At 36.8% G+C, this 22125-nt stretch overlaps 1 protein-coding gene across 1 annotated transcript in view; it reads left to right on the top strand.

The window, feature by feature from the left end:
• gmds (GDP-mannose 4,6-dehydratase) overlaps positions 1-22125 on the top strand; it is a 173969-nt gene that overhangs the window by 5225 nt on the left and 146619 nt on the right. The window contains exons 2-4 of the mRNA XM_005802297.3: positions 7611-7655; positions 10611-10698; positions 11114-11223. Of these exons, the coding sequence (XP_005802354.1) occupies positions 7611-7655; positions 10611-10698; positions 11114-11223 (243 nt within the window). The remainder of the gene's footprint in view (positions 1-7610; positions 7656-10610; positions 10699-11113; positions 11224-22125) is intronic.

Below are 22125 nucleotides of genomic sequence, written 5' to 3' on the forward strand. Positions count from 1 at the left end.
CCAGAATGCGGCCTTTCAGAGGCGGCCATCGGAGCTCCTGGAAAGTCTCACGTTCCCGTGTTGAGCAGCACTTTTCCAAACCCCCATCTGCCCTTGCCCTCTTTAACAGACAAGAAGAATAACAGCATTAATTCATTTTTATTTTTCCCGTCATGGCATTACTGAGGTATACTGAGAGCTCATGCAAGAGGCATCTGGATACACCATCTCAGAAATCACACATTGGGCCCGCAGGAGTCACGGCGAATCCGTAAATCACCTCGCTAACTACTGTTCATAAATTCCAGGACAGCATGCTGCTCATTCGGAATATTTCTGAGCGTTGTCTCGGTGTGAAGTATTGGGGCCGAGATGGTGTGAGTTATAGGAGACCACCTGCGTGCCAAGCCGTAACAGCAGGGCCGTGCAGGGGGTTCTGGATGATACTTCAGGGTTACAGAAAGGACAGCTTCAAGCTCTCTGTGCGACAATAAAACTTTACTCTGCCTTTGAGCTGTTAAACATCTCTTTTCCACTCTGTCTGAGAAAACATCAATATGTTGAGTTTTGACCCCTCAAACTGTTTGATGTTACTCCTGTTCACCCTTCTGTCTTTGTTCCTATTTAATCCGCTCATTCCCTCCTCGCCTCCTTCCATTCGCTCCACCGTTAGCAACACAGGATAAATTCTGAGCAAGTGCCAGCAACAATAATCATAAGCTAAGAATCCATGCGCACATCTCCTCTGTTGCTCATAATGGCTGCTGAAGGCTCCTTAAAGACTGATTCTTCCTCTGACAGAAGTCTGGCAGAGGACTTCTTAATGCAGGAGTAGATATGAGTTCAGCTGCAGTTGTAAAAATCTGAATTAGCTGCATGCTTGCCTTAGCTGCCTTAAGAGTGAAGTTTATCAACCAGCTTCTATGATAATTGGCACAACTATCTTTAAAATTACTTTATTTTCCCACCATCATACAAAAACAACTCCTCTTTGATAGATTCAGTTGTTTTCTAAGCAGAAACATTTTAATGATGATTACATTTCAGATAAGGAAGAAGTGATTGGATTTTATATAAAAATGTTACATTCATTTTGCTACCAGATTAGATGTCTTGTACAAACTAGATTTATTGATTCATCAACAATATAAATGTAACCTAACAAAATGCTCTCTTCAGGGGGTTTTCCACCACAGGAAATTGCAGGCAGTTTTAAAGTTCCAAAGCATAATATTCTTGGCTGATCTCATGGTAGAAAGGCAACATGATATTCATAAGTATGTTTTCATAAGTCTAGAATTGTGTGAAAGTGAGAATGGCTGACTTTATTACACTGGAAGGAGCAATATGCTCTGGGGGAGCTCTCCCTGCTGCCATCGCACCACATTATTCCAAAAGGGAGAATTGCTTTAGCTCCAGCTCTAGTTTATTTTTAGGACAGACTTCTTCTTGACTTAGTTTTCATTAGTTTACAGTTTGAAAAACATGTGACAAGGACTGTATAGGTGAACCGCCAGAAACTAAAACCCAGATTTAGCATTGAAGATATGCTAAATACTTGAATGACGTCATTATTCGTTTAAAGCAAATTTTCCTAAGTGGCTGTTAGAGACTTTGTAGTAGCATCCTGACTGATTCTTCATGAGTGGATATTTACTTCTAGTGTAGAAATGTAGTGACTAAATGCTGTGCCTCTAAGAAGTATTGATTCGCTTGAACGTTTTACCATTTTTATTGCTTTAACAAATCAATCCAGATCAATAAATTTAGTCTTATTTGACAAAGAAAAATAAGAAAACCCTTTTAATATCAAAGTGAAAACTGATTTCTACAAAGTAATTAATATTTGCAGACACAAATAAGTGACTGCATAAATATTCAGAATTTAGTAGATGCACCTTTGGCTGCAATCAGCACAAAGTCTGTGTGGACTGATCTCAGTCAGACTGCACATCTGGACGCTGTAATTTTCCTCCATTCTTCCCTTTGTAGCTGTTCAAGCTCTGTCACGTTGCGTGGTGGTCTGACGTGAAGAGCCCTTTTCAAGTTCTGACAAAATTTCTCTATCACGTTGAGATCTGGGCTTTGGGCAACTCCAGAACATCCACCTGTCATCTTCAAACCTTGCCTGTGTAGCTTTAGCTGCAGGGTTTCCCCCCAGTGTATTACAAACCTGGCAGCCTGCCATGCTTTACTAGCCCCCTGCCAGGCTAAGCCTTGCTTGTTTTTGTTTTTAGGAAGAAAAAAAAAATCCCTTAATTTGTTTATTTATTAGTTTTGCAAGCGTCTCTGTTGCTCTGAGCGTTTCACTGGCAGATTTGTTCTTAACAAATATGTTTATAGAAGATCGGCTTATAATTGATGCATTTAAAGCCAGGAGTACGGACCAATCACACCGTTGGCACCTCTGCGCGTTGTCTCGCAGCAGCTGGATGTGGGAAGTTTACCTGCGCGCCTCCTTTCACTCAAAGGAGATGTGTGGATATTTACATCAACCCCCTGTGAGGAATTATGTTTCTCTAGAGAACTAAATCTCCCATTTGTTGAGCATCTGCGCAGTGCAGCGGATGTAACTCACCATGCAGGGCCAGTCCAAGGCTGTATGAGGCCTGGAGCAGAATTTAACTTAGAGGCCCCTTTTGTTGCTAAAACATCATCACCTCTAACAGCTTCTGTGTTAGATTTAATCTGGGAGAGGGGTGGTAGTTTAATTGGCCAATCTAAAAGCAATAAGTTATAATTGCAGTTTATTCATTTGTATTTGTGAACAAACAGAGCTCAAACTCAAAGATTAAGCTCACAGCATCAGATTGTTGCTGTGGTAACAAAACAATCTAACTATGAATATTGTTCTTTGAACTTTTACATGGTAAACTTGCCAGCTCCATAAAATGTTACATTTAAATGTTAAACAACTTAAAATATTTTAATTTATGTATGCTGAAACCATTAAATCAAATTTAGCAGCATTGATAATCTCATTAAACAATGTTACATTTATGTAACTGTGGTCTGTATTAAAATATTAATATTTATAGGGCATCTGGGGGCTTTATGGAGCTGCTGACTTAATTTGGATTAAACAGAAGTGCAAATAATTAATATTAATTTTAATTGTATTCTTTGATTTGTTGTTTTTAAGAATAGTTGTGGGTTTAAATAGCGTTTACTGGCAATGTCTTCCAGTAACATTACCCAGTAATATTTTTACGTTTCCTGTCTACTCAACATCTTTTAATACAAAACCCCGGTGGATCGCCTCGACATCCCGACCACCAGGCTTAGCAAGTTTTCTGGGGGAAACCCTGAGCTGGATGCTTAAGCTTGTTGTCTTGGTGAAAAATAAGTGTTTTCCAAAGCCTTTCCAAAAAATGTCCTCCAGGAGTTTCCATATTTTGTATTTATTTTATCTTCAGCTTTAAGTTCAGTCCATTTGTGCTGTTTGTTTAGGTTCTTTGCCCCTAAAATTTTAGTCTGCGTTATGACCACATCTTATCTGTCCAAAGGACATTCTTTGAAGTTTTGAAGTTAACTTAGAAGCAATGTTAGCCCCTTCTCTTGGCATGACTTTAACCAGTTCTACCCTGTCCACTCAGCGAGATTTGTGTCCATTAGCACTTCCTGCACCATTATTCCCGTTTTCTTAACGACTTCAGGGGTAGCACAAACCGTGCCAAGAAGTGTAGTGTGCAGAATGACAAAAGTTTACTATAATTACTGATTCAAATTAGATACTCTGCTAGTTTTTATGAGAATAAAAAAAGAAATGATTTTAGCATGTCAGCTTTGTTACTGGTCACATGGTTCATACTTGAGATATATTCCTGGATTACATGTTTGATTTTACCTTCAAAATTAGAATTTTTGAAGGCTCATCTAATCAAGTTTGTAAGGTTACCTTAAGATGTTGGTATAAGAAGCAATGATCTTGCTGATTGATCAAACAAGAACAGCTGCTAAAGCTCAAAATGATTTCAATTTCTTAACTGGTAATTTACATATTTGTTTGAAATGAATATCTCTTCCTTCAGTCATTTTTATTCTTGATTTGCAATGACCTATGCAGTCACCTTGCTTGTTCAGACCGATGGACATTATAGGGACCAAAGCCTGGTGATAATGGAACAGTGTTTTGGGATATAGGGCTAGGGAACAGACTAAGCTTAGGTTAATTATTAGGGCTAGTTTTGGTGTTGGTCACAGAAGGAATTTCTAACGTCAGTGGAAGTTGGTATAATGTCCTAGTAAGGTTAGAAATCCAAACCGGTGTGTGTTAAGGTCTGTGATTGCAGCGTCATTACGCTGTATCAGACGTAATTACAGGCTGCTGCCGTGTGTGCCAGCTTCTGCCTGCGGTCTAAAGAAAACACATTAAAGTGATTCATTTGCAGTCTGCACACAATGATGGATTAAAGCACGCCTGGCTCCTGTGTTTACATAGATGTATGCCTCATGGCTGCAGACACTTTCAGAGTTTCTTGCATATTGGACATAGTTTGGAGTGTTTTATGCTGGCTCCTTGGACAGGTGGCTTGATTGTGAATCAGAGGGGAGTGTATTAAAAATTATATTTTCCCAATTTTGCTTTTATACCAGGAGAGGGCAGCCAACTCTCACATTATTTCTTTAATCATCTCTGCTTTATTCATAAATATACATCTCTCATGTCTAAATCAGCCTGGTTTTTGTTCCTTCATAAAATTAAAATGTAATTTATAGTTTTGGTTTTGAAGTTTTATCTAGACTCGTGGAAATGTGAATGTCTGTTTTATATATTTTACCAAATTGCTAACTTATTAATAAAACATTAATAAAAATAATCATAGAGGACAGATTTTTTTTTACAACTTTGGTTGGTAAAATAAAAATATATGCTCACAATCCTCACTTGCTTAATTATTTTTTCACACTTTATCTCTGCTTATTCTTACTTGTCTAGATTTGATTTATTTAGTAAAAAAAAAAACTTGATCTGCATTTCCTGCAGGCAATATCTTTTTAATGCCTTCGTGAGTTTTATACTTAGTTTCCAATAAGACTACTGTATGAATCATTTGAACCACTGAAGGTCTTCTTCAATCACTTGACCAGACTTTTATTTGTAGAGCAAGGTTATCATTTTGTCACATTCCTAAATGAACTTTTGGTGAGTTTGTGGTGTGGCCGCTGGTCTGACAGGTGACTGCATTACGTATTTGTGTGTATGTCTGCCTCTGTGGCTTCCAGCACACAGCTCCCCAAAACAGGAAACAAGGAGGTGAAGCCAGGGTTTATGGGATAATGTGGCCTCAAAGGAGCTTCTTGTTTAGAGGCAGAGCTGAAGCACTTTAAGCTTGTTTTTTTTCCCGTTTTGTACTTGCATGGAACGTTTTGACCCTGGCACAAGGACAGGAAAACATGACACCAGCTGGAGCTTTGAACGCTACTTGGATGGATGAGAGGGTGCCAGTGCTTAGAGTATCACCCTTGCTTTACGCAAAAACAGCTTTGGCATCCGTGCCAACCAACTTTCATGCTGCTCAACCTGCAGATCCCGGGAACAATCCTGAAAAGACAACATAAGAACATAAAACTGAAGGCAGGAACTAAAATCTATTTTAATTACGCACCAATCCTCACGGTATTTGTTCTTAAAGTCATTTGTTTCTCTCACACCACAAAGGATTGTGCCTTGGGGAAATGAAAAATATCTTGCTTTTTTGTTTTATTTTTCTTCAGTTGCTGAAGAAAGTGATCATTAAAAGCATTTGCATATGATTTGCAAAATGTTTTTTGCCACACAGCAAGTACATGAAGAGTTCTCTGTCTTTTTAGACAAATTTAGTGTGGACTCTTCTGTTTGTATCCAGAAGGAAAAGATATACAACAAAGTTGATTATCCTTTAGGTATACATGCCTGAGAAGTTTTACAGCCACAAAACACTTCTAAAACATGAAGTGCTTTAGAATATTTTGTATATTTTGATCATGCTTTGAATCTAGTCAAATTCAGACTAGAAACATTGCTCTTCATGACAACGAGGTCAGTTTCTTCAATTTAATTTGTTTGACAACAATAGCACATTGTATTATTTGGACATCCAAAATAAATAAGTTTGTGAGTTCATGTCTACAACTTTTTAATGTTGTTGGCTTTCTGTATCTCCGATAATCAGTTTTTTGTTTTTTTTGTCATTGCTACCCGCTATTTCTTTTTCTTTTTTCTTTTTCAAACACTCAAGTTGTTTACTTTATGTGTTTCAGTGAGTTTAAATCACCTCGTCATCTGAAAACTCGATCGCTTGGTAGATCTCAGGGAAACTTAATTTTAGTCATTTCAAAACAGGAGCTCATATAGCCCAAAATATGTTGATGCTTGTCAGAGCTCAGAGCAGATTGTTTTGATCTCTCACTTCAGACTTGGACAAGAAGAGAAGCACAGGGCTGTTTTGTGAACCACTGTATGTATATGTGTGTGTTTGTCTATGTAGTTTATGAAGGCTACCAATAGATGAATGCTATGACTTCTTAGAGTCTTTCATAGAGTGCAATTGGAAAGTTTGAGCAGGAAAGAAAATGTGGCAAGCAAATTAGACCTTGTTGACAGTGCTTGCTCACACATGGGTTAGCCAAGAGTTCCAGATTCATGCGGATGTTGCATCTGATCCCATGACTCTCATGATACTGCTGGGCTGTGTCATACAGCTTTCCTAAGGGTTGTTTCCAACATCACTAAAGATGTCATTGTATTTTATTGACCTTTAAATTATTTGATTTCTAAGTATGTGGAAAAAACAACTGAGTTATGAATTAATTTATGGTCATTTTTTCCCCAAGTACTACGATCCTTTCTGGGCAACATTATGCCACTAAATCTGGCTATCGTGTTTCATAATCATCAATAATTTCATGCATCAACCTAAAAGTAAAAAAATATGTTTTTCATTTCCGAATACTCTAGAAAACTGAAAACTGTACTATGATCATTTTCTTTTTAATTTTTGCTTATATTTTAAGGGTTTTTATTACTTTTCATCAAATGAGCACGCCTGGCATTCAGTAAATAATCTTAGTTAGCAAATAGTACATTAAGTATTAAAGTACCTAATCGTATTGAAAACTTGCTTCACACAAAGAAATGATTTTGGGTATTCATTTATCTTTCTATTGTGGTTCATGTTTCTGTGAGTTATTAGTTTCTTTCATGCAGTTATATGGTTAACATGAGGACATGATCGCCCATTGGTCATTCAAGGGTGAATTGTTGTGTTGTGATATGCTTTGCATTTATGGTATTTACTTACTTGTTTACATGGTCAGAGTAATGTACATATCTTACAAATTCTGTGTATGTTTCTGAAGGTATGTTGTTTCTAAGCTTATTGTCCTCTTTCAGTCTACCTGAAGTTTATACTGCATTGGTGACACAAGCCATTTTGTTATGCTGATGAATTGTATCAGTAAAGATGGCTGTAGTGTGCACTGTTCCTACTTTTCAGAGTCATACTTATTGTATTTGTGACTTGTTGAGCAATACAATACTTTAAAGTTTTCTGTTGCAAATGAAAGATAGATCAGCAAGTAATCCAAATGGAACAGTGTGGCTTCTTCTAGTTGTATGCATTATTCCTAAGTCTTGTCTTTCTTTTCAGGATGGTTCCTACCTGGCTGAGTTCCTACTTGCTAAAGGCTATGAGGTGAGAGAAACAGGTCACACACTGCAACCTTAAAAAGAAACAGATCTTTTTTCTTCAGACGCTCAGACGTCCTCACAGACGCATAAGAAATAAATGTCGATAGTCATGAAGGCCAACATCCACACAGCAACATTCCCTCGATAAGCAGCATCCAGCCACCTCTGTGGGAACTCCAGGGGGAATGGTGATTTGACAGCTCTTACAGACACTGGTTCTCTCACACCTCGCCCTGATAAGACCCTCCTGTTGGATGAGCTCTTTCACCCCTGACTGTGGTGCTTACCCAAGGGTCCCACTAATTCTCAGGAAATTGTTGCTATCATACAGCATTAAGAGTGAGGTCATCAACTTTCATCTGACGCTTGTTGTATTTTTAGGGGTCTTGCAGCAGTGCCGACAAACAAATATTTGCCACTAACAGATTTCTTAAGGAATCTTTTGCCTTTTTGGTCCCAAACAACTTATGACATCAGGTACAGATAACCTGAGGAAAAATAATGACGTCAGACTACTTACAGAACTGTAGAAAACTCTGAGATGGAACTCTGACAACACAAAGAAGGCTTAAATAAAAGAAACAGAATGGGGTACAAAGTTATTTTTAAGGTTACTGGACTTTAACAACCTAAAGTAATAGTCATTATTTATAAAAAGTTAAAACATGAACAAGGTGGAACTTTCCAAGAAGTGACTGGCCTCCCAAAATTACACCAACAATACATCAATGACCCATTCGGGAGGTTTACCGAAGAAGCCAGAACATCTGAACTACTGCTTGTACACCAGCATGTGCTCCTCTGAAATGGTAAAAATAAAATCCAAATCTGATTGAGCAGCTATTGGCTTGATTGACCAAGTCACTTATGTTCATGCTTACAAAAGGCACCGATGCGTCTGAATGAAGACAATTTTATTAAAGAAGGACAATACCAAATGGCAGTTGTTGCCATCCTGAATGGCACATCTAGAGTGGTACTGCTGGTTTTAGGGGCAATGACTTTTCATATCAGGCTGCCTAGTTTCAGAAAGCCTTTTTACTAAAAGAATTTTTTGGCACTAGTGGTTGTTATGTAACGGTAATCTGACAGGAAGGGGGCAGAGAAAAGGGAGTAAAATGCAGCAAAGGAGCCGAGGTTAGGAGTCGTATTTGGGACGTCCGCGTCTGATTTTGGAACCTCCGAATACACGGCACCCGCTCTAACCACTGCGCCATGTGACGCCCCCACAAAGCTTTTTTAAGTTTGCGAGGGTGGCCATTTCTAATAATGGTCATCAGTGTTCCATGTGTTCTCTGTTTATTATTTCATGGCTCTCACTGTGGTTTACTGAAGTTCCAAAGCCTTAGAAATGACTTTTTAACCCATTGTTTCAACATCTTTACCTCCTTGAGATTTTTTAGTGTACTTCATGTTAGTAGGTTATTTCAAAGTGATGTGTTGATGCTACTAGTCTGGAAGTAACCAGGCTAGTATTTGTTAAGAAGACAGAATGCCTTGCAAATCATTTCAAATTTGATAAATGAAAGCATACTAGTACTGAAATTTGTTTCATAAGAAACATTTAGATGTAACACAAAAAGGCAGAAAATTATATATAAATGTGTGTAATAAAGAGCAAAAACTAGATAAGTTGCATAAAGACTCTAACTTGATTAAAGAAACACTGACCTTCATCTTAATCTGCTTTTATTGCTCCATCTGCTGCCCAGCTCAGGGACAGCAGGCAGGAAGTGGATGAGCTCCAGCTTGAGGTGGTTGACTGATAAGGCGGTGTGGAGGGGGAAAGGGTGGCAATAAAGAGGAGTGCAGAGGCATGCAGGAAGAGCACAGTGAATAAAGGAAGTGAGGTCGGGCCACAGTGTCCTCCCACTAATGGACTCCCATTGGAACAGGTCCTGTTATCTTCCCTGAGCAGGCCTTCCTCATAAAACCCCTACTGAATGTGGAGGAAAGATCACAGATCAGACGGCAATAACTAAACACCGAGCTGAAGTAATATCAGTATTTTGTAATGTAACGTATTTACTGTTTCAGAAAACTTTTAGAAATAAAAGCTAAGCTGAATGAAGCAAAGTAAACAAGCTTATTCTATTTCTCAGCTTTTCATACTCGTGTGACATTTTTATTTAAAATGCAAGCAAGATGTCTGGCTTTATAGAAACAGATCTTATTTAGGAGAGCAGTTAAAAGAAATGATGATTCTTACCAAGTTTTGGACCAAAGTTTCCAAACAGAAGGAGGAATCTGTTTCTTCATTACAGGGCAGGCTGACAGTGGTTGTGCCAAACTTTCTTTCTTAGGTAACTAGCACCAAAATTAGGTGCAGCCACATTTTTGACAGCATCATAAGTAACGTTCTGGCTTTTAGAGTTTTTTAAAACTACTATCTACATAGGCACTATTGATTTGTAAATGATTAAATAAGTATAAATTTAAATTTAAGGTTCTTTATTTGAAACAAAATTGTACAAGATGGGTTACTTACTAGATAAGTGTCAAAAGTGCTTCAATGACCTAAAATTTAAAGTTTAAAGGCTCTGAAGACAAATAAAATGACAAAATTAAAGAAAATATGAACTATAAGATGTCTTTAGGGATAAACAAGCCCAGAAGAAAGACTCTAAGATTAAGAAATGGTAACATCTGAAAAGGTTGAATGGTCTCATATTTTCTATGGTTTAAATTTATGGCCAAGTATTATTTTGTATGTTTTATACTTTTTACTTTGCCAGAATAACTTGTATAAAATGAAGAAATTGATTTAGTAGTTGTGTCTTAGATCGCATAATTAAGTCAGTTCATAGATATCAATTCATGAAAAAATTGTGAAGAAAATATGTAACTCGTTGGGGAATGTAACTGTGTAAATAATAATAAAAAGTTAAAAAAATACTCCTTATGAATAAGCCCACCAAGTCTTTGCAGTTTCAGTCTTATCTGTTCTCTTATTCCTCAGGTTCATGGTATTTTGCGGCGTTCCAGCTCCTTCAACACAGGTCGGATCGAGCATCTTTACCAAAACCCACAGACACATACGGAGGGCAGTAAGTGTTTTGTTGACAACGTCTGCACTATTGGTCCCAGTCGTAAACCAATTAGCACCAATTTGTGAACAACTGTTAAACACAAAAGACTTATTTTTTTATGTACAAGCTTCAACAAAATTGATCTTTACCTCCATTTGAATGTATGCTTTATCCACACATAAAAATCATTTTAGTAATTCTTTCAGCAAAAATGTTTTAAAATGATTGTTTTTGTGAAATTAGACTGACCAGCAAGTCATCTTTTCTGATTATGGTCATTTTCTGATCTATTTAAAACAGCACTGGAGGGTTTTACTCTTTATTTTTAAATGATTCTAAGATATTAATTAAGATAAATTTATAAAATATTCAAAATAGCATGTCTCCCATGCACCTTTTGATGAAAAAAACCATGTATGCTACTTTTTTTAAGACATGAAGCTACATTATGGTGACCTGACTGACAGCACCTGTCTGGTGAAAATTATCAATGAGGTGAAGCCAACAGAAATCTACAACCTGGGTGCTCAGAGCCATGTCAAGGTAGCGTAATCTTAGAACCATACCTCCTGTCATCTCATTGACTTTATACAGAAATAAAATGCCTGGTATTTTCATTATGGCACTGTAATCCCTGTAATGTCATTTGTGTGTTTAGAAAAGCGAATCTAGGAACAAACGGTTGATGAGATATCACTGATGATGGGATTTGGAAAAATACTTTTCTCAAAGTCAATTTGGAAAGATGAAGGTGTTCCAGAAAATTTAAAACATGTTTTGGTAAAACTTGAACTGACATTGTGCTGTTGATGGATTGGTTTGCTAATCAACCCACTGCATTTATGCTGCATTTCAAGCGAAATGTGACATAAATTGTACTTTAGTCATACCACCAAAATAGTTAAGAAAAAGGTGAGAGAATTTTTTCCAGATGTTTTTTTTTTTTTTTTTTCAAATACAGAGATTTACATTATAAAAAAACATTTCTTCTCTGGGGAGCTAACGTCTGAAATGCAAAAAACCTTTGAAGGCTGGTGGGACAGGAAGTAAAATGTTCTCGAATGGGTCAGTCTGTATAACAGTATTGTCTTTGTCTGTAAGCCTCACAGGGATCCCAGATGATCCGGCTGAACCGCCTCTGTCCCGTAGTGATCTAATTCACAGTCTCCACACAAAACTGATCTTCATTCATCTTTTTGGAGCAGCCAGGAGCTGACTCAGACCATTCATAAAAAGCAAAGAGCCATTTCTCGTAATGTAAGCTTGAAACTTTGAGTAATAGCTGTTCTTTATTTAAGATTCATCCTGAGTCTAAATTTAGACATTGAATTTTGTAAACCACAGTATAACTGGAAGAGCCCAGTCAGCTGGCAAATAGCTAAGTTGTGGTATCATTCCTCTTTCTTGGTTTGGGGTTACAAAAAATAATGACCTGTTAAAAAAATAAATACAAACTACTGCTTGCTCTGACATTTCCCTTTCTTTCTGCTGTCTCTCATATAAGCTAATTCTAACATATGTTACAATGCTTGAGTTTTAGCTGATTGTTTGATGATGTCAGTAGTTTTCTTCTGACTACAGTATATTTATATTGACGGCCTTAGATGATAGCTTTGACTTGAAGGCAGAAGTCTGTTTAGTAACTGATTGGAAGCGACTATCATTGAAAAATGGTTACATAATCTCTATATTCTCTTTTCTCAGAGAGATTTTGAATCAGATTTTTTTTTACTAAATTATATCAGTGATAAGGTACAGATGATTTAAATAATATAAATTTATTTCCTAGCATTATAATAGTTTTAATGTCCCATACATTTTGATATAAGGCAGTACAACATTGTAGCAGAGATTTCTGGTCACAGGACTGGAAGCTGATTTATTTTTATTTCACAAACTTAAATGCTACATGTCAGTCAGTTGTTTTCCAACTCCAATTGGGTCTAATCCCCAAAATTAAGATGACTTCAAATTACTTTTATTCCCTTGAACTTAATTTAAAGAAAAAAAAGTTCACAACAAATTTGTATGAGGATGGTGAAACAAGTGGGGAACAAAATCAATTTATTTCCATCTGTTCACATCCTTGTTGATGCAAATTGTGCATTCACATTTTTTTGTTTTCAAGATGTTAAGCAAGAAAATAACAATAATAATAAGATGTCAGTGAGTTTAAATGAAGAGAAAAAGAGAATAGGACAGAATAAGATGGGAGAGAATGGATGACTCCGCTCACCACATCCTTTGTGGTAAAAGGACAAGACTGTTCTTTCACCTCCCACATCCTTGGGCCACACACAGAAACAGGCCTGAAAATCCCCGTACCTGTACAACGTTTTCATTTTTATTTGTTTCCTCACAAATAAACCCTGCTCTGGTTTTGTTCTTGCCACTCTAGCCATGCCGCACAGCCCAGCCTGCTAAATTACTGAGAAGTGGCGTCCTGCATATTCCACACAGCAGCTATTCTGCACCTTTCTGTATCATTCCCACCAGGTCTCTTCCTGCCTCTGTCTTCCAGGGAATCCTTTCTGATTCCTATAGCTTGAGCCTCTTTTCTGCTTTGACGTAGGATGTGTGGGTGTTGGTTTCCGCCAAAGAGGGTCATTATCAACAACAGAATTGAAGTTGTTTTCTAATTTTGCATGGGTGGAGGTGGACAGGGAATAGTTGAACCAACTGTAGAGTACATGAGAGACAACCAGATGTAGTATCCTCCAACTACAACAGAAAGGCCTTTTGTGCTTTTTCCTTTACTCTGGAAAGAAGTCTGATCTTTGTGCTTGGGACTGATTCCCAGTTTGGAAATCTACACATATTTATACCTACATGAGAGACAGGCTTACTATTTGACAGTCTACTACGAATTCAACTACTTACACTGGGTAGTGTTTGTTTCACATCAAAAACAATAATCATTTCCAAGAAGAACATTTATTCCTTCAGAATAATGCAAATCATGCAATGGAAACAACCATTGAGATGGGATTCTTAAAATCCCATCTCAAATTAATTTGGGTTATTTTCATAATACAAACTACTCATTTAAAGCATTTTACAAGAGACTAACATCCAATTAAAGCTCCTGTTTTATAGAAACAATATAATCACACAGTCGGATTCAAATCCTGTTATTTATTGTGCAATTAGGTGTGCCTTTCCATTTCTGATGGCTTCTTCCAGGAGGATAATGCACTGTGGCCCAGGCAAAAATCATCTGGAAGTAGTTTGACATTTTTTTAGTATTGTTTTATAAAATGTTTTTATTAAACCTTTATTTAATTAGATAAAAACAGTACTGTGAATTTACTGTACTCCAGTGATCTCCCCAGTTACCAAATGTCAACCCAAAAGACCACCTTTGGGATATGCTGGAACAGAAGATTGGTATCATGGTTTTATCAACAAATCTGCAGCAATTATGTACCAATATCTTAAAGGAAATATCTAGTTGGTCTAAGCTCAGTATACCCATCTTGCTGTGGTAGGAATATAACAGAGTGCTGAAAGTTAAAAGTAAAAATACTTCATACACAACTAAACAGGACTGAGTTTGAGGGTGTTGGACAGGAGACTTACACTTAATGGCGTAGGTATAATAAAGGGAAATGTTTTCTTTTTCAATAAAATGTTCAGATGAGGTAAGACAAAAAAAAACAAAGAACAGTCACAACAACAGATGATGAATTTATGTTTGAGAACAAAGTATTCTGGTAATTGCACTCCTGAAATATGCATGAGGAACATTCTTAAATGGGGAAGTGCTCTTGCTAATGTGTTGTACATCTGAAGGTTCACAGCAATCCTTTTGTGTTGTCCAAGTGACGCGCTTCACAGGAAGGGCACGAACAAAACCCTTGTTGCTGTCTGCACACAATTTTTCCCACCTGCACCTGTCACAGCAGACGCAACAGGAGATTATCTGAATTATTAACACACAAACAAAGTGACACAACTGAGGGTCATTCAGCTTTTAGGGAATATGTATATTGTGCCAAAAAAAAAGGTTTGCTCAGGGAGTGAGGATGAGAACACGAACAAAAACCTTCAGTTTGTAAGAGTTCAGAACTGAATGGGCAATGTTAGAGACTTGGCTGCAAGTTTTTAGGGTCTTATGTTTGGTGAGTTTTGAAGACAAAGAACTGATCAAACTAAGGAGACTGACTTCTTATTTTGTTGGATACATCAGGTTGTATCCAACTTGACGTGAATAACTTCTTAAAGTGGATTACTATCTTCCCATTATCTATTTGGAGAATTCTTTCTCTTGGTTACTCTTTGGACTTTCCCACATCAGGGTTTGAAGAGGCTCTCTCGTCAGAGAAACACACAAGATTTAACACCCCTGTTTCCCATCAAAGTCTGCCCTGTTTGTTCGCTGTCGATGTGTTTATTGGCCTGTCTGCATACAACCTGCCGGTTTTTCTTCAACATGAGAATTACAGAATGGAAAAGAAATGGAACTGAATTGAGCTGAATTGAACTGAATTGAGCTGAATGCAACTGAATGGAATGTAATTTAGTAGGCAGTAGTTGAATTTAACTGAGTAGAAAATCATTGAATCAAGTGAAATTGAATCTAGTGGAACTGAACGGGAGTGAATTGACAGAAGAGGATTGAATGTAACTGGGTAAACTAGAATTGGAAACAATGGAAATGAATTGAACTGAATGGAATTTAGTGGGATGGAATTGAATACAATGGGATTCATTTGGAAAATTATTAAATGGAGTGTGGATGTTTGTTGCTGCACAAAGGTCTGGAAGCCTGTGTCCAGTCTCTAATTTTAATGGGTTAGACCTAGATAACAGAAAGCCTCTTCGGCCTCGATGGACTTGAGAGTGAACTTGGCTTTGGGGAATAGTCCAATGTGCCAAAAGAAATAGGTCTGCTCAGGGAATGCTTTGCAGTTGTTTTGTGGGTCAGATATGTTGCTCCACTCATGAGTCAGACCTTTTTCTGGTTTTTGAGATGTTGTAACACATGGAAATATGTAGTGAGAGAAAAGATAAAGAGAAACAGGAAGAGCAGAGAGGGAGTTTTCTGAGGTCTGTTAACTAAATATACGGAGTCAATAAATAGTATCACAAAGCTATATGTGATTGCATCTGTATCTTGAATCAAACCCCAAATATTCCACTTCAGCTGTCTTCCTTCAAGTTGTCTCATACATCGAAGCCAAGATAAACTGCAGATGCAGTTTCACTTTGTTGATTTATAGATGGCACTAGTGAGCCACTGCAGCTCCTTTGTGGCTTTGAGTCATGGCTTTTATCAGTAATAAAACAAATGTGTGAGAATGAAATGTTCTCTAATGTGCTCCTCTGGCATCACGGTTACTTCAATGAATAATTTTCATTTTTGAAATGCCATCAATAAAATCATAAAGAAAAAGAAAATACTTGCTTTGATGGAGGACTATTGCGAGTAACACCAACATGTTAAATATCTAAAAAGATATTTTCCTTTCATTGCCTTTAATTATGATCATAAAATAAAATAAAAAATCATAAAGGGAAGGGAAATGTGACGGGAAATGGCAAAGATAGCAGTTTACAAAACAATGCGACCTTTGGTATATCTTCTCTTTTTTGCTATTCTTAACTTTTTATTATGCTGAAAGTTTCTCATTTTGAATTTTAAATTACAACTTCAACAACAGATGCACGGCAAAGGTAAAATTGTGTTTTATATCTTGCATTTTCACCTTCTTGGCTATAATACACGGACTTAAAGGTTCTTATGAATGTACAACACAATTATCTAGAATTTAAGTTCTGTCTAAAGATTTAGTTGTTGACACAAAGTCTTAGATTTGTAAAAGTTGTTTTTATTTTTTTTCGTAACAGAGATTTCTTTTGGGGGGGTTGAAAATCACTATAGAGCCAACTAGTCACTTCTTCACACACATCTTCTGAGAGGGTAAATGTCAGTTATTGTTAAATTGTTAAATTGAATTCAAATTAGTCAAAAATTAAATATTGAGACATCTAAAGTGTAAAGCAGAGTTAACCAAATATTCTGGTTAAAAGATGAACTCATTCTTTTACGTCATGTACTTTATCCTTTTTATCTGTATTTTTTTTTAGTTTTGTGCTCAATTATTTATGTAAAATATTTTTCTACATGGTATGTGATTGACAGTGGCCCTCGGCGTGTTTGTTGTTACGAGGCTTACAACAATTAACAGACACAAAGCTGGAATAGTTTGTGTTAATTAGTTTGGTTTGTGTGAGTTGAGCACTGAGGTGAGAAGTCTGTAACCAGGAATTACACTAAATATTTATTAAGCTCATCAATCTTCCTGTGCTTGTTGCTATGTCCTCCAGGGAAACATTAGGCAGTAATCGACCTTGAAGATCCACATTTGATCTTTTTAAATTATTTATCAGAAGCCGTTGATGTTGTGTGTTTTCTTTTGGAATCTTCTTCAGTTAATTCTAAGTGATTTGCTTTGAGAGAACATATTGCTGTATGTTGTTTTTCTTCTGGATAATTACACAGAGAGTCTCAGATTTGATGGCTTCAGATCTTTATCAAATGTGCAAGCAATTGTCTAAATATGTAGTTACATAAGGGAGGTTGTTGTTATGCCAAAAAAAATAATGCTCTAAATTGAAGACACGGTCAAAATTGTTTTTGCAACTATGTTTAAGTAAAAAAACTACATTAAACATAACAATCAGGCATAATACTAAATGTTATGATTTTTACATGACATTTGTAATATAGTAATATTAACAGACAATTCTGTTGGTGTCGGTTACTTAATTTAGGGCTGCATGATATCAGGAAAACTTGCAATTTCAACACAGTTGTTGAAACTTATATTATAGATTTAAGATTAATTTACATTTCTTTTCCTTTTTTTCATAACATTTCTTTCCTTAAAATTACTGCCAGCTATAGCGTCTCAAACACTAAATATATATATATGATGTGAACATCATGGACAGTTTGAGGCCTTCCAATTGGGTAAATACATGTTTGACATGCAGAGTGGGAATGGATGACTCTTAAATTATGACATGCATCCATATCTTATGCAATATTGCATTAAAACAGTCCATTGCAATTGCTATATTGCAAACATGACTGCTTTTAGGTATCATTTTTCATGCTTTTGTAAAAGCAAAAACAAAATTTTAGTTGTATTATTGGAATAAACAACAAAAACAGTGATGATATGCATAAAAAAAATTTCAGTTTATTTGTTACCATCCTTTGCTCTGAAGGAAGACAATTTACTCTTGCTAACACTATAGCCACAAAAAAAAACTGGGTGACTGTGGCTCTATGGGAAGAGTAGTCGTCTTGCAGTCTGAAAGTTGTGGGCTTAATTTCAGCTGTCTCCTGCCACATGTTGATGTTTCCCTGGGCAAAGAACCGTACAAAAAATGCTTAACAATCTACAAATCCGTGTATGACTGTGTGCATTTGTGAGTGCGATTGAGTAAATGTGCCTCTTTTTACCATCAACTCTTTTGCATTTATAAATTTATAAATGCATGTCTACATAAATGGTTAAACCTCAGTCAGTATTTGAGAGGCAAGAAACATCTTGGAGAAGTTGACTGCTCATCACAGGACCAAAATAGGCAGTTTTAATGAAACTGGATTTAAATGTGGGACTTTAAAATCACCAGCTAACTTAACTTGGATATTTCTGAACTATGTGAGGACACCAAAGTACTTTGAGGGAAATATTCACAGAAGGTTCATGCAAACTCCACACAGAAAGGCTCCATAACATAGATTTGATCCAAACACCTGCCTGCTGTGTGATGACATGCTGTATCAGCCACACCTGTACTAATATAGTATCAGTATCAGATAAGATTGCATTGTATTAGCGCATAGGTACACCTGTGATAGAAGTGCCTGTGTAAAGTCAGTGCCGTTCTGGTTTACACAAAGAGCACAAACATACTCAGCTCAGTTGACTTTAAGCTTTATTTTGTGTACCAAAGGATTTCAGTAACAGACTTAGCAACTTTATACTCACAAACAAAAGCTTTGTCAAGACATATTGCCTTTTTATATGGTGTTTGTACTAGTTTGTGTCATTAGTGACAGTCAGGCAGCACCCACTCATTATTATGGTTTCACTGAGAGAAATCAGTCTCTTGTCTTCGGTCGCAGACTCTTAATTACACCATATTACCAAACACCCATATTGGCCCTGACAGACAGCGAGAAGATGCAGCCTTGCTCAATCCCTCCATAAGTGACATAAGCTCATTACTCACAGTAAACATTGTTGCTAATCTGTGAACACAAGTCCTGACTTCTGCTGCCCTCTCTGCTGCATGCTCACCCCCTCACAGATGATACACACACACTTCCCCTGCCGATGGCGAGTTGGGGCAATTCAGCCATCACGTATGGTGGTTTTCTAAGACCCTCAGTTAGATTCAAAGCTTTACTGTTCCTAACTGATTTTTTTAAAAAAAGGGAAATTATGATGTTAACAGGAGATACTCTCTTAAGTGAGGTTGTTCTTGTTATTTTACAAGCTGTAAATTCCCTATTGAAGACATTTTGTGTCGAGAGGCAGTTTGTATTTCTGACTTCAGTTGAAAGTGTTTGCGGTGTCTACATGTTGGTCCATGCTTAAGAGCTTGTCTGTTGGGTAATTTAAGGGTTGCAAGCAACTTGCAAAATCTTGATGTAATGAGCTATGATCTCACTCATTTGAATGCTGTGGAATGATGATCCTGGAGCAAAACAACCATAGAGCAGAGGCAATGTTTGCGATGAGGACAGAGATGAAAGTTTAATAGGTTGATGAGTTATGGCATTAGATTCTAATCTTTATATTTGTAATTGTTTTAGTCTCTCAGTTAATAAAAGTGGTTCGGAATTCCTTATCAATGTGTGGAGGGCGCTGTTTTTACCTGTGTGTATTCATTAAAGTTTTAAATCAGGCTGTCATGTTTTTTATGAGCCGCTCCTAGACTTGTCTCCTGTCAACCAAACAAACAAGCTTTTATTCTCAGAGAGAGCAGGAGCTTCAGGTGCAATATGCTCAGAGCGCAGCTGCTCAACGGCATTCACATTTTGTTGATTTACATGAATTTGTGATCATGCTGACAATTATGGATAATGCAAGATAAATAGAAATAAAGGTTAGAACATCTATTTAAAGTTAATTTCAGTTAATGGCCAGCATATTTATTGTGATAGTAAGATTCTTCTGAATTAACACGTTCTTAACTCAGTTTTTAACCATCAAATATGTGCAAATGTATATTTGCAAATATATAATTTTTCTCATATTTAGACCTTTTTTTAGTGCCAGCCTATAAGGCAAAACACAAAATAATGTGCTTGAGGGTTTAGTTTTTTTGTATTTCCAAGATCGTCCTACATATTTGACGGAAACCCTCAAACGTTCCTACCTTTGCACCAGTGCTGGAGGAGAGTGCTAACATACAATAGTTTTGAAGTAGTTTTGAAGGCTGATGGTTGGCCATCGTGAAGAAAGTTACACTATGAAGCTTACTGGAAATTGCATGTGCTATAAGCAATCATCCCACTGTGATGAAACATTTTGTCTTAAACATTCCTCTTGCTTCTACTTTTTTTGCTCAATATTTGTAAGTATATATCCAAAATGTACTGAATGTCTTTATTCACTTCTTCCTCTACCATTGCCAAACTACAGCCATGGCACAGAAAAAAAATCAACATGATTATTCATAACTACTCCTTCTGTTCGCTGATTGGCCCAGTTGAAATTCAGCCAGAGAAATTGATCCTAATCGGAGAAATCTTAGATTAGGATCAAGATTTTGAAGCTCCCTTCAGTGCTTTTTTTGAAGCACTGAAAGGAACTGAATGGAGCAAGATGAGAACTGAGCAGACTTATTTAGAAAGGCAGACCAGTATTAAATTAGTAAGGAAAATTTGATGGGATGAATGCCAAGCTCTTCTAAGTTTTACATCTAAAAAATGCATTTGTCCTTATCAGTTATTACATGAGTGTTTTATTATAGTCAGATACGTCCCATCTTTGTGTGAAAAGACTAAATCTTCATATTTCGGTCGTGATTCGGTTGCAGTGGCTATAAGGACCGTCAAGGTTTTGCCTGTTTTTAAACATTTTCTGCTACAATCTCCTGCTGACTCATCCTGAACTGCAATTTTTCAGTTTTAGTATATATGTAATTCTAGATGTGTTCATGTATTGAAAATATGTGAAAGGTAATTTGGAGAAAGATCTAAATAATTATTTCTTTTCATGCCAGTTTGAAAAAAAATGACTGAAAAGACTCAAATTTATATCTTTAAAAAGAAGTTTATGGAATTGGCATAATATAAATAAATTTTAAAAAAGTATGTACGTGCTTTACTTTGCTCATTACCTTTATTACATTGTGTCTGTGATCAAATGATTTTTTTCTCTCTCTTTTTCTCTGTCATAAGGTGAGTTTTTGGCCACACACAGACTCTGCCGGTGCCTTTGGTCCAGCAGTGTACTCTTGCCAGACATATGAGTGGCAAATGGCAAAAAGATCATTAATCAAACTCTCAGCACGTGTTCATTGTTTCCTTCGGCATTCCTGCCTTGGCTTCTTTCTTCTCGATTTTTCCAGCTCTGCTTCAGTGGAAAATATAGAGGTTCTTTCGTTTAACTTGTCAGGATATTTCAGAGCTCTAAGAAATGTTATTTGTTTATTCAGGTGGGACAATTAAGATGTTTTATTTTTCTCTTAGTTACACATGACTGTTAAAAACTCACATTTGTCCTTCAATTGCCTTTGAAAACTTGAGTGCTCGTTTCCAAGCAGAGTCATTAATTCACACATTGAGTTCTTCACATGTCCTCACAAAAGGTGAAACAGGTGTGCTAGTGCTCCTGAAATCTGTCTGTTACCCTTTGCCTTTGGGGATGCTGTAGAATGACTGGTTAGATCATAAAATCTCCCCACTATCATCATTAACGTTGGTATCATCAGCAGTGACAAGAAACATCTCTGGCACTGTGAGAATCTAATCGCAAACTGAGATAAATGAGCTTGTCTGTGTTATTTATGATGGCTGATTTTGTCACTGTGAAGAGGGGTTTTCGGTTTTCCACATAACCATCGATCATTTGCACTGGCGTCTGGTAGGGCAAGTTATTCTGATGGACGGACAGGCTGAGGCAGATGAGTACTGAACTGTCAGGAGGCCTCCGACCTCCAACTGTTGACTTAAAGCCTGGAACCTCTTGGCACCGTACGAGCTTATTACAGAGACAGATTCCTGTAGTTGTTTTTGGTTTAGTGCAACCTGGTTTCCCCATCATTATTGGAAAAAATAAGGCAACACTGCTGCAATTACTTAAATTATCTTGAGTTGAAATATGTAAAACATAATCAGTTCTGATAGACGAGACATTTTCTCCGTCGTTGATCTGCACTGTCATCAACTTAATTGTACAAAGGAAAACATAGATT

The sequence above is a fragment of the Xiphophorus maculatus genome, chromosome 9 (assembly GCF_002775205.1).
Source record: "Xiphophorus maculatus strain JP 163 A chromosome 9, X_maculatus-5.0-male, whole genome shotgun sequence".
Classification (NCBI taxonomy): Eukaryota; Metazoa; Chordata; class Actinopteri; order Cyprinodontiformes; family Poeciliidae; genus Xiphophorus; species Xiphophorus maculatus.